This window comes from Poromitra crassiceps (genome assembly GCF_964638095.1).
Source record: "Poromitra crassiceps genome assembly, chromosome: 9".
Taxonomy (NCBI): domain Eukaryota; kingdom Metazoa; phylum Chordata; class Actinopteri; order Beryciformes; family Melamphaidae; genus Poromitra; species Poromitra crassiceps.
The window spans coordinates 55417209-55430191 of record NC_139630.1 but is presented as its reverse complement, the minus strand read 5'-3'; the positions used below and the strand labels follow the sequence as shown (position 1 = coordinate 55430191).

The window sequence follows — 12983 nt, the reverse complement described above, 5'->3', positions numbered from 1 at the left end:
GCGCAGTTGTGCTCTGTACTGTCATAGCAGCTGTTAAGTCAGTTGTGAGTGTTGTCAGCGCAGTTGTGTTCTGTACCGTCGTAGCAGCTGTGAAGTCAGTTGTGAGTGTTGTCAGCGCAGTTGTGCTCTGTACTGTCGTAGCAGCTGTTAAGTCAGTTGTGAGTGTTGTCAGCGCAGTTGTGCTCTGTACTGTCGTAGCAGCTGTGAAGTCAGTTGTGAGTGTTGTCAGCGCAGTTGTGTTCTGTACCGTCGTAGCAGCTGTGAAGTCAGTTGTGAGTGTTGTCAGTGCAGTTGTGTTCTCTACTGTCGTAGCAGCTGTTAAGTCAGTTGTGAGTGTTGTCAGCGCAGTTGTGCTCTGTACCGTCATAGCAGCTGTGAAGTCAGTTGTGAGTGTTGTCAGTGCAGTTGTGTTCTCTACTGTCGTAGCAGCTGTTAAGTCAGTTGTGAGTGTTGTCAGCGCATTTGTGCTCTGTACTGTCGTAGCAGCTGTTAAGTCAGTTGTGAGTGTTGTCAGCGCAGTTGTGTTCTGTACTGTCGTAGCAGCTGTTAAGTCAGTTGTGAGTGTTGTCAGCGCAGTTGTGTTGTGTACCGTCGTAGCAGCTGTGAAGTCAGTTGTGAGTGTTGTCAGCGCAGTTGTGCTCTGTACTGTCGTAGCAGCTGTTAAGTCAGTTGTGAGTGTTGTCAGCGCAGTTGTGCTCTGTACTGTCGTAGCAGCTGTGAAGTCAGTTGTGAGTGTTGTCAGTGCAGTTGTGTTGTGTACCGTCGTAGCAGCTGTGAAGTCAGTTGTGAGTGTTGTCAGCGCAGTTGTGCTCTGTACTGTCGTAGCAGCTGTTAAGTCAGTTGTGAGTGTTGTCAGCGCAGTTGTGCTCTGTACTGTCGTAGCAGCTGTTAAGTCAGTTGTGAGTGTTGTCAGCGCAGTTGTGTTCTCTACTGTCGTAGCAGCTGTTAAGTCAGTTGTGAGTGTTGTCAGCGCAGTTGTGTTCTCTACTGTCGTAGCAGCTGTTAAGTCAGTTGTGACTGTTGTCAGGGCAGTTGTGTTCTGTACTGTCGTAGCAGCTGTTAAGTCAGTTGTGGGTGTTGTCAGCGCAGTTGTGTTCTGTACCGTCGTAGCAGCTGTTAAGTCAGTTGTGAGTGTTGTCAGCGCAGTTGTGCTCTGTACTGTCGTAGCAGCTGTGAAGTCAGTTGTGAGTGTTGTCAGTGCAGTTGTGTTCTGTACCGTCGTAGCAGCTGTTAAGTCAGTTGTGAGTGTTGTCAGCGCAGTTGTGTTCTGTACCGTCGTAGCAGCTGTTAAGTCAGTTGTGAGTGTTGTCAGCGCAGTTGTGTTCTGTACCGTCGTAGCAGCTGTGAAGTCAGTTGTGAGTGTTGTCAGCGCAGTTGTGCTCTGTACTGTCGTAGCAGCTGTTAAGTCAGTTGTGAGTGTTGTCAGCGCAGTTGTGCTCTGTACTGTCATAGCAGCTGTTAAGTCAGTTGTGAGTGTTGTCAGCGCAGTTGTGCTCTGTACTGTCATAGCAGCTGTTAAGTCAGTTGTGAGTGTTGTCAGCGCAGTTGTGTTCTGTACCGTCGTAGCAGCTGTGAAGTCAGTTGTGAGTGTTGTCAGCGCAGTTGTGCTCTGTACTGTCGTAGCAGCTGTTAAGTCAGTTGTGAGTGTTGTCAGCGCAGTTGTGCTCTGTACTGTCGTAGCAGCTGTGAAGTCAGTTGTGAGTGTTGTCAGCGCAGTTGTGTTCTGTACCGTCGTAGCAGCTGTGAAGTCAGTTGTGAGTGTTGTCAGTGCAGTTGTGTTCTCTACTGTCGTAGCAGCTGTTAAGTCAGTTGTGAGTGTTGTCAGCGCAGTTGTGCTCTGTACCGTCATAGCAGCTGTGAAGTCAGTTGTGAGTGTTGTCAGTGCAGTTGTGTTCTCTACTGTCGTAGCAGCTGTTAAGTCAGTTGTGAGTGTTGTCAGCGCATTTGTGCTCTGTACTGTCGTAGCAGCTGTTAAGTCAGTTGTGAGTGTTGTCAGCGCAGTTGTGTTCTGTACTGTCGTAGCAGCTGTTAAGTCAGTTGTGAGTGTTGTCAGCGCAGTTGTGTTGTGTACCGTCGTAGCAGCTGTGAAGTCAGTTGTGAGTGTTGTCAGCGCAGTTGTGCTCTGTACTGTCGTAGCAGCTGTTAAGTCAGTTGTGAGTGTTGTCAGCGCAGTTGTGCTCTGTACTGTCGTAGCAGCTGTGAAGTCAGTTGTGAGTGTTGTCAGTGCAGTTGTGTTGTGTACCGTCATAGCAGCTGTGAAGTCAGTTGTGAGTGTTGTCAGCGCAGTTGTGCTCTGTACTGTCGTAGCAGCTGTTAAGTCAGTTGTGAGTGTTGTCAGCGCAGTTGTGCTCTGTACTGTCGTAGCAGCTGTTAAGTCAGTTGTGAGTGTTGTCAGCGCAGTTGTGTTCTCTACTGTCGTAGCAGCTGTTAAGTCAGTTGTGAGTGTTGTCAGCGCAGTTGTGTTCTCTACTGTCGTAGCAGCTGTTAAGTCAGTTGTGACTGTTGTCAGGGCAGTTGTGTTCTGTACTGTCGTAGCAGCTGTTAAGTCAGTTGTGAGTGTTGTCAGCGCAGTTGTGTTCTGTACCGTCGTAGCAGCTGTTAAGTCAGTTGTGAGTGTTGTCAGCGCAGTTGTGTTGTGTACCGTGGTAGCAGCTGTGAAGTCAGTTGTGAGTGTTGTCAGCGCAGTTGTGCTCTGTACTGTCGTAGCAGCTGTGAAGTCAGTTGTGAGTGTTGTCAGCGCAGTTGTGTTCTGTACCGTCGTAGCAGCTGTTAAGTCAGTTGTGAGTGTTGTCAGCGCAGTTGTGTTCTGTACCGTCGTAGCAGCTGTTAAGTCAGTTGTGAGTGTTGTCAGCGCAGTTGTGTTCTGTACCGTCGTAGCAGCTGTGAAGTCAGTTGTGAGTGTTGTCAGCGCAGTTGTGCTCTGTACCGTCGTAGCAGCTGTGAAGTCAGTTGTGAGTGTTGTCAGCGCAGTTGTGTTCTGTACCGTCGTAGCAGCTGTGAAGTCAGTTGTGAGTGTTGTCAGCGCAGTTGTGTTCTGTACCGTCGTAGCAGCTGTGAAGTCAGTTGTGAGTGTTGTCAGCGCAGTTGTGCTCTGTACTGTCGTAGCAGCTGTTAAGTCAGTTGTGAGTGTTGTCAGCGCAGTTGTGTTCTGTACCGTCATAGCAGCTGTGAAGTCAGTTGTGAGTGTTGTCAGCGCAGTTGTGCTCTGTACTGTCGTAGCAGCTGTGAAGTCAGTTGTGAGTGTTGTCAGCGCAGTTGTGTTCTGTACCGTCGTAGCAGCTGTGAAGTCAGTTGTGAGTGTTGTCAGCGCAGTTGTGTTCTGTACCGTCGTAGCAGCTGTTAAGTCAGTTGTGAGTGTTGTCAGCGCAGTTGTGCTCTGTACTGTCGTAGCAGCTGTTAAGTCAGTTGTGAGTGTTGTCAGCGCAGTTGTGTTCTGTAGCGTCGTAGCAGCTGTGAAGTCAGTTGTGAGTGTTGTCAGCGCAGTTGTGTTCTGTACCGTCGTAGCAGCTGTTAAGTCAGTTGTGAGTGTTGTCAGCGCAGTTGTGCTCTGTACTGTCGTAGCAGCTGTTAAGTCAGTTGTGAGTGTTGTCAGCGCAGTTGTGCTCTGTACCGTCGTAGCAGCTGTTAAGTCAGTTGTGAGTGTTGTCAGCGCAGTTGTGTTCTGTACCGTCGTAGCAGCTGTGAAGTCAGTTGTGAGTGTTGTCAGCGCAGTTGTGCTCTGTACTGTCGTAGCAGCTGTTAAGTCAGTTGTGAGTGTTTTCAGCGCAGTTGTGCTCTGTACTGTCGTAGCAGCTGTGAAGTCAGTTGTGAGTGTTGTCAGCGCAGTTGTGTTCTGTACCGTCGTAGCAGCTGTGAAGTCAGTTGTGAGTGTTGTCAGTGCAGTTGTGTTCTCTACTGTCGTAGCAGCTGTTAAGTCAGTTGTGAGTGTTGTCAGCGCAGTTGTGCTCTGTACCGTCGTAGCAGCTGTGAAGTCAGTTGTAAGTGTTGTCAGTGCAGTTGTGTTCTCTACTGTCGTAGCAGCTGTTAAGTCAGTTGTGAGTGTTGTCAGCGCAGTTGTGCTCTGTACTGTCGTAGCAGCTGTTAAGTCAGTTGTGAGTGTTGTCAGCGCAGTTGTGTTCTCTACTGTCGTAGCAGCTGTTAAGTCAGTTGTGACTGTTGTCAGGGCAGTTGTGTTCTGTACCGTCGTAGCAGCTGTTAAGTCAGTTGTGAGTGTTGTCAGCGCAGTTGTGTTCTGTACCGTCGTAGCAGCTGTTAAGTCAGTTGTGAGTGTTGTCAGCGCAGTTGTGTTGTGTACCGTCGTAGCAGCTGTGAAGTCAGTTGTGAGTGTTGTCAGCGCAGTTGTCCTCTGTACTGTCGTAGCAGCTGTTAAGTCAGTTGTGAGTGTTGTCAGCGCAGTTGTGCTCTGTACTGTCGTAGCAGCTGTGAAGTCAGTTGTGAGTGTTGTCAGTGCAGTTGTGTTGTGTACTGTCGTAGCAGCTGTTAAGTCAGTTGTGAGTGTTGTCAGCGCAGTTGTGCTCTGTACTGTCGTAGCAGCTGTGAAGTCAGTTGTGAGTGTTGTCAGTGCAGTTGTGTTGTGTACTGTCGTAGCAGCTGTTAAGTCAGTTGTGAGTGTTGTCAGCGCAGTTGTGCTCTGTACTGTCGTAGCAGCTGTGAAGTCAGTTGTGAGTGTTGTCAGCGCAGTTATGTTCTCTACTGTCGTAGCAGCTGTTAAGTCAGTTGTGAGTGTTGTCAGCGCAGTTGTGCTCTGTACTGTCGTAGCAGCTGTGAAGTCAGTTGTGAGTGTTGTCAGTGCAGTTGTGTTGTGTACTGTCGTAGCAGCTGTTAAGTCAGTTGTGAGTGTTGTCAGCGCAGTTGTGCTCTGTACTGTCGTAGCAGCTGTGAAGTCAGTTGTGAGTGTTGTCAGCGCAGTTGTGTTCTCTACTGTCGTAGCAGCTGTTAAGTCAGTTGTGAGTGTTGTCAGCGCAGTTGTGCTCTGTACTGTCATAGCAGCTGTTAAGTCAGTTGTGAGTGTTGTCAGCGCAGTTGTGTTCTCTACTGTCGTAGCAGCTGTCAAGTCAGTTGTGAGTGTTGTCAGTGCAGTTGTGTTGTGTACTGTCGTAGCAGCTGTTAAGTCAGTTGTGAGTGTTGTCAGCGCAGTTGTGCTCTGTACTGTCGTAGCAGCTGTGAAGTCAGTTGTGAGTGTTGTCAGCGCAGTTGTGTTCTCTACTGTCGTTGCAGCTGTTAAGTCAGTTGTGAGTGTTGTCAGCGCAGTTGTGCTCTGTACTGTCATAGCAGCTGTTAAGTCAGTTGTGAGTGTTGTCAGCGCAGTTGTGTTCTCTACTGTCATAGCAGCTGTTAAGTCAGTTGTGAGTGTTGTCAGCGCAGTTGTGCTCTGTACTGTCATAGCAGCTGTTAAGTCAGTTGTGAGTGTTGTCAGCGCAGTTGTGTTCTCTACTGTCGTAGCAGCTGTTAAGTCAGTTGTGACTGTTGTCAGGGCAGTTGTGTTCTGTACCGTCGTAGCAGCTGTTAAGTCAGTTGTGAGTGTTGTCAGCGCAGTTGTGTTGTGTACCGTCTTAGCAGCTGTGAAGTCAGTTGTGAGTGTTGTCAGCGCAGTTGTGCTCTGTACTGTCGTAGCAGCTGTTAAGTCAGTTGTGAGTGTTGTCAGCGCAGTTGTGCTCTGTACTGTCGTAGCAGCTGTGAAGTCAGTTGTGAGTGTTGTCAGCGCAGTTGTGTTCTCTACTGTCGTAGCAGCTGTTAAGTCAGTTGTGAGTGTTGTCAGCGCAGTTGTGCTCTGTACTGTCGTAGCAGCTGTTAAGTCAGTTGTGAGTGTTGTCAGCGCAGTTGTGTTCTCTACTGTCGTAGCAGCTGTTAAGTCAGTTGTGACTGTTGTCAGGGCAGTTGTGTTCTGTACCGTCGTAGCAGCTGTTAAGTCAGTTGTAAGTGTTGTCAGCGCAGTTGTGTTCTGTACCGTCGTAGCAGCTGTTAAGTCAGTTGTGAGTGTTGTCAGCGCAGTTGTGTTGTGTACCGTCGTAGCAGCTGTGAAGTCAGTTGTGAGTATTGTCAGCGCAGTTGTGCTCTGTACTGTCGTAGCAGCTGTTAAGTCAGTTGTGAGTGTTGTCAGCGCAGTTGTGCTCTGTACTGTCGTAGCAGCTGTGAAGTCAGTTGTGAGTGTTGCCAGTGCAGTTGTGTTGTGTACCGTCGTAGCAGCTGTGAAGTCAGTTGTGAGTGTTGTCAGCGCAGTTGTGCTCTGTACTGTCGTAGCAGCTGTTAAGTCAGTTGTGAGTGTTGTCAGCGCAGTTGTGCTCTGTACTGCGGTAGCAGCTGTGAAGTCAGTTGTGAGTGTTGTCAGTGCAGTTGTGTTGTGTACCGTCGTAGCAGCTGTGAAGTCAGTTGTGAGTGTTGTCAGCGCAGTTGTGCTCTGTACTGTCGTAGCAGCTGTTAAGTCAGTTGTGAGTGTTGTCAGCGCAGTTGTGCTCTGTACTGTCGTAGCAGCTGTTAAGTCAGTTGTGAGTGTTGTCAGCGCAGTTGTGTTCTCTACTGTCGTAGCAGCTGTTAAGTCAGTTGTAAGTGTTGTCAGCGCAGTTGTGTTCTGTACTGTCGTAGCAGCTGTTAAGTCAGTTGTGAGTGTTGTCAGCGCAGTTGTGTTGTGTACCGTCGTAGCAGCTGTAAAGTCAGTTGTGAGTGTTGTCAGCGCAGTTGTGCTCTGTACTGTCGTAGCAGCTGTTAAGTCAGTTGTGAGTGTTGTCAGCGCAGTTGTGCTCTGTACTGTCGTAGCAGCTGTGAAGTCAGTTGTGAGTGTTGTCAGCGCAGTTGTGCTCTGTACTGTCGTAGCAGCTGTGAAGTCAGTTGTGAGTGTTGTCAGCGCAGTTGTGTTCTGTACCGTCGTAGCAGCTGTGAAGTCAGTTGTGAGTGTTGTCAGCGCAGTTGTGCTCTGTACTGTCGTAGCAGCTGTTAAGTCAGTTGTGAGTGTTGTCAGCGCAGTTGTGTTCTGTACCGTCGTAGCAGCTGTGAAGTCAGTTGTGAGTGTTGTCAGCGCAGTTGTGCTCTGTACTGTCGTAGCAGCTGTTAAGTCAGTTGTGGGTGTTGTCAGGGCAGTTGTGTTCTGTAGTGTCGCACCAGCTGTGAAGTCAGTTGTGAGTGTTGTCAGCGCAGTTGTGCTCTGTACTGTCGTAGCAGCTGTGAAGTCAGTTGTGAGTGTTGTCAGCGCAGTTGTGTTCTGTACCGTCATAGCAGCTGTGAAGTCAGTTGTGAGTGTTGTCAGCGCAGTTGTGTTCTGTACCGTCGTAGCAGCTGTTAAGTCAGTTGTGAGTGTTGTCAGCACAGTTGTGCTCTGTACTGTCATAGCAGCTGTTAAGTCAGTTGTGAGTGTTGTCAGCGCAGTTGTATTCTGTACCGTCGTAGCAGCTGTTAAGTCAGTTGTGAGTGTTGTCAGCGCAGTTGTGTTCTGTACCGTCGTAGCAGCTGTTAAGTCAGTTGTGAGTGTTGTCAGCGCAGTTGTGTTCTGTACCGTCGTAGCAGCTGTTAAGTCAGTTGTGAGTGTTGTCAGCGCAGTTGTGCTCTGTACTGTCGTAGCAGCTGTTAAGTCAGTTGTGAGTGTTGTCAGCGCAGTTGTGTTCTGTACCGTCGTAGCAGCTGTTAAGTCAGTTGTGAGTGTTGTCAGCGCAGTTGTGTTCTGTACCATCGTAGCAGCTGTGAAGTCAGTTGTGAGTGTTGTCAGTGCAGTTGTGTTGTGTACTGTCGTAGCAGCTGTGAAGTCAATTGTGGGTGTTGTCAGTGCAGTTGTGTTGTGTACTGTCGTAGCAGCTGTGAAGTCAGTTGTGAGTGTTGTCAGGGCAGTTGTGTTCTGTACTGTCGTAGCAGCTGTGAAGTCAGTTGTGAGTGTTGTCAGGGCAGTTGTGTTCTGTAGTGTCGTAGCAGCTGTTAAGTCAGTTGTGGGTGTTGTCAGGGCAGTTGTGTTCTGTAGTGTTGCAGCAGCTGTGAAGTCAGTTGTGAGTGTTCTCAGGGCAGTTGTGTTCTGTAGTGTTGCAGCAGCTGTGAAGTCTGACAGAAAGACACATTTACACTTGGTTGTAATAAAACAGAATAATTCACAATGTGATGATTTGCTGCACAGTCTGCATTGACTCTTCTTACTTGTGGTTGGGAAACTTGAGATAGCTGTGGTGCGTGTTGATGTTGTAGTTGGGATAGCTGTGGTGTGTGTTGAGGTTGTAGTTGGGATAGCTGTGGTGTGTGTTGAGGTTGTAGTCAAAGTTGTTGAGTCTGGTATAGAGAGGTAATTTGGAAATTGATCATAATTCGCTGCTGTGAGCAAGTCATGATTTTGTATTTTATATTTTTATGCAGCACGCAGTAGTTTGCATCAGCTTCTTCAGCAACTTCTGATCTTACCACCTGCATTATTCTGTAATTTGGCTAAAATCCTTCCAGAGTGATGAGTAGGTAATAACAGAGGAGATGTCTGCCTACTGTAGCACCCTCCCTCTAATAACAGAGGCGATGTTTGATATTAGATTTGTTACACAGCTCTAACTCCATCAAAATTGTGCTTAAGACAGTGCCTGAAAGTCTCTTCTGTTATCTGGTTTACCATATGTACTGTACAGTATAAAGTTAATTAAATAGCTTTACTGGACACTTACTGGTTACTAGGGGTGTCACGATACACTAATTTCACGATACGATACGATACACGATATTGGGTTCACGATAACGATACGATACGATATTTTAACAATATTTTTTTTAACAAAAGTAAATAATTTTTATGTATTTATTTATCATTTATTTAACCATGTGAGTCCCGTTGAAATCGAAACCTCTTTTCAAGGGAGCCCTGGGAAAATACTGGAAAAATAGTCTTTCATTTGAAATACACAAAATACAAAACAAATGCTGTTTTTGGAAATTGTTATTATAATAACTAGAAAACAACATGGAAGATAATGCTTCTCTTGCAATAGAATGTGTCACACTGTCACAAACTAAATGTTTGTTGCATGGTGAAAGAAAAATAAAGTATACAATCTATTTCTTAAATAACTCATACTCAATGGTCCCTAAACTTATGTAATCTTATGTACCCCTTGAGCTGTTTTGCCATGCCAGTAGTAGTCTACCCCCTCACTCACGCGTGTTGATTCTGCTAAATTTGTTCTATTATTATTCAGGAGCAAAACATTTTTTATTTATTTTTTCCTTTACGATATCATTTTTTTCTGATGATACGCATATCGTGACGTTTCGATATCGCGATATATCGTGCGACGAAATATCGTGACACCCCTACTGGTTACTAAAGTTGTCAGGATAGTTGTAATGCTTTCTTGTGTTGTAGGAGCAGTTGTTGAGTCTGCAAATGAAAGATTTTCAAAGACACTTACAATTAATGTAATTTACTTGATATATAATATATTACAAAGTGCACTCCAATTCAAGTAGACACAAAGCACAAATGCAGATATTATTGTTGATACTTACTGGTTACTAGGATAGGAGGTGTTGTTAGGACTGCTGTGGTGTTCTGCACTGTTATTGCAACAGTTGTGGTGTCTGTGATATAAAAAGAAGAGGTGATTATTAATTTTTTTTATTTAGCCTTTATTTAAACAGGTTAAATCACATTGAGACCAAGGTCTCATTCACAAGTGCGACCTGTTAAAAAGTCAGCATCAAGTCTCATGCCTTCTGGATCACTTAACTTAGACGGGGGCGGTATTGTGTTCACAGTTTGGTTTGTGAAAATAATACCGCCCCCATCTGGCAGTGTCAAGTTACTAATGGGATTCTGGGCCAAAAATATTCAACTGGCGGCCCGCGGGCCGGTTACGGCCCTTTTGAATTCAGAGTTTGATATAAAAAAAAAAAAAAAAAAAAAAAAAAAAATGTTGGGTGGGGGACAAAGATCTATGACTGGCCCGGGAGAAGCTTTTTTATTTCATTTTTCCTTGTTTGTTACATTACAGTGTTTGATTTTCATCATAATCTGGTTTTCCATAATAATAATAAGTTCAGTGTTTATGCCTGTGTTGCTGTCTGTTGTAGTGTAAAACGACTAAAGGGAGAGCAGGTGGTTACATGAAAGTGAGTGAGAAAATGAGAAGATACTGAATAATTACATCACAACAGTATAATCCTAATGTTAATTTAAAATGAAATATTCTTCTAAATATGGATAAAAGTCCAAAAAAACATCAAATTTTCTTCGACAGCACCCCTTATTTAATAATAATTCCAGCACGGCTGCGAAAATGTGGTGGCGGGTTGTGTCAAGTGTACATATAATGGCTCGGGGTCTGGCCCCCGGCCCCTTAGGTTTCTGACAATGTGGCCCCCTGAACAATTTAGTTGAATAGCCCTGCTCTAAGGCCTACAAAATAACCCTACAGCCGGAGGCAGAACTCGTCATCTTCGGCTGCTCTGAGTCCTCTCTGAACTTCCCTACAGCTGTGCAACAGTCTCTGACACAGAGGACAACTGTCGCCAAGACACTCATTCTGAAGTCCCCCTCTCCACCTTCTTTACAGCTGTGGCTGATGGACATGATCTCTGTTATACGGATGGAGAGACTCAGGTTCCTGAGAGCCAACTCAGTTAGAAGATTCTCAAACATCTGGGACCCGTTCTTGGCCTACTTTGATGAGGTTAAAAATAGATATCTATTGTATAATATGGGGAATTTAGTGTAGTCCAAATACTTCACCTTAGAGAATTGTGCCCCTGATTAAGTTTGTGCAATTATTGAAAACGATGTTGCTATTCTACAATTCTTACTTTTACTAACCCATTGACCCTATTTTATTTTATTTTATTTTATTTTATTTTATTTTATTCTATTCTATTTTTTTCTATTTTATTTTATTTTATTTTATTTTATTGTATTGACTGTTTTTACGTTTAGGGAGATACTGTGTGATACTGTGTTATGCTATGTTGTGTTATGTGGATATTATTTCATGCCTGAGTGCGAGCAACTGTAACTTGTCCCAATTTCCCCCCGGGGATCATTAAAGTCTTTCTGATTCTGATTCTGATTCTTATTTACAAATATAGAAACAGCCCTTGAGAATGTGATTATATTTCGTACCAGTTTGGGGCGTTGTTGTTGTTGTTGTTGTTGGGCAAATCAAAAGACCTGTTTTAAAACAAGAGAGAGATTAGATTCATATCTGAAAACATCTTTGAAGCTCAATCTGAAATGCAGCTGGGGCAATGAAGTAATTCAAATGAAGGTTTCAGCTCTTACTAGAGAAAGGCTGGCAAAATGTTCCATCTGGAGGAATGGCATTGATGCATCCACATGTACCATCAATGGTGTCATCATCACATTTGCCAAAAGTGGTGCACAAATCACAAGGCCAGGTATACTGCTCCTCACATCTGCACTGAGCTGTTGTGCCATTTTGGGTACAAACTAGAGGATAGGAGGAATGAAAACACAAACACTAAAATTGCCAAAAAGATTGTTAGAAAAATGCATTTTGTGTATTTATTACTGGTCTTACTTGTAGAAATGTTGACATCAGAGATTTGTATGGCGTTGCTGATGCTGATGGGGAAACTGGTGTTTCTCAGAACACTCCTCAGTCGATTTATGACTGTAACATCTGTGGTGTTCAGCTCAATAGAAACCAGGTATTCATAAACAACTGGAGGAGCTGGAGAGAGAGAAATCAAAGGGAAGACGTATCACTTCACATCTGTACCGTGGTTATCATTTAATTAATTATCTTCACTGATTAAATTCTGTGCTCTCAGACTTACTTGTTGGTGATGGAGACGGTGTTGTAGGAGGACAAGCTGTGAAGTCTGTTGGGAGAAAGAGAGGGTGTAGTCAGGTAAATAAGAACAAAGGACAACCCTGTATTCTTACAAGCCACATAATTAGTTTCAAACTGCTCACTGTGTTGATCAACAGACTGACAATACTGTCCATCAGGAGGAAGGCCATTGATGCATCCACACGTGTCATCAGTGATGTTGTCACATGATCCGTACAGGAAACACTGGTCACATGACCAACGATACTGGTCCTCACATCTGCACTGGAAACCAGCACTGCTTGGAGAGCAAACTGGGGACAAATATAGGCAATATCAATCTAATTGATAAGGACAGAACCCTGTTGAGTGAAAAACATGCCAGCTCAAAATGACATTATGATGCCTCAGCTTAAAAAACTTGAAGCATTTTGGAATCTTTCAAAGTTTAAAACACGTGGATTTAATTATTTGAGATCCTTTAACTGATTTCAATAATAAGAACATGAACATAACTAACTTTGCATCAACAAACTGAAAGCAGATAATACAACTACACATGTTTCCAAAAGTGGAAACAGCTCTGCAACTTCAAATCATAGCCTACCTGATGATTTTTTGATGCATTCTATACTTCATATATCTGGAAAAAGTAGTATAGATATGGATAAAGCTATAATTCCTACCTGTAGAAATGTTGACATCAGAGATATGTATGGTGTTGTTGATGCTGATGGGAAAACTAATGTTTCTCAGAAGAGTCCTTAGTTGATCTATTACTGTAACATCTGTGGTGTTCAGCTCAATAGAAACCAGGTATTCATAAACAACTGCGGGAGCTGGAGAGAGGGAGAGAGAGAGAGAGAGAGAGAGAGGGAGAGAGAGAGAGAGAAGAGAGAGAGAGAGAGAGAGAGAGAGAAAGAGAGAGAGAGAGAGAGAGAGAGAGAAAGAGAAAGAGAGAGTGAGTGAGTGAGAGAGAGAGAGAGAGAGAAAGAGAGAGAGAGAGAGAGAGAGAGAGAGAAAGAGAGAGAGAGAGAGAGAAAGAGAAAGAGAGAGTGAGTGAGTGAGAGAGAGAGAGAGAGAGAGAGAAACCAAATGGAAGATGATACATGGAAAGAAACACATCTAATTGACGCCCTCCAAACATTTAACACTCAATGTTCTCCCAGGCCATTATATGAATGAATAAATAACATTGAGTGAATCTTGACACCTACTGGTTACTGTTGTTGCTGGTGTTTGGAC

At 44.8% G+C, this 12983-nt stretch overlaps 1 protein-coding gene across 1 annotated transcript in view; it reads right to left on the bottom strand.

Annotated features, from left to right (window-relative positions):
- Window positions 1-12983, bottom strand: part of LOC310782416 (uncharacterized protein) — a gene marked incomplete at its 5' end in the record, with an annotated part of 53275 nt that overhangs the window by 16844 nt on the left and 23448 nt on the right. The window contains 4 exons of the mRNA XM_083643076.1: window positions 8113-8241; window positions 9269-9331; window positions 11743-11787; window positions 11908-12052. Of these exons, the coding sequence (XP_083499202.1) occupies window positions 8113-8241; window positions 9269-9331; window positions 11743-11787; window positions 11908-12052 (382 nt within the window). The remainder of the gene's footprint in view (window positions 1-8112; window positions 8242-9268; window positions 9332-11742; window positions 11788-11907; window positions 12053-12983) is intronic.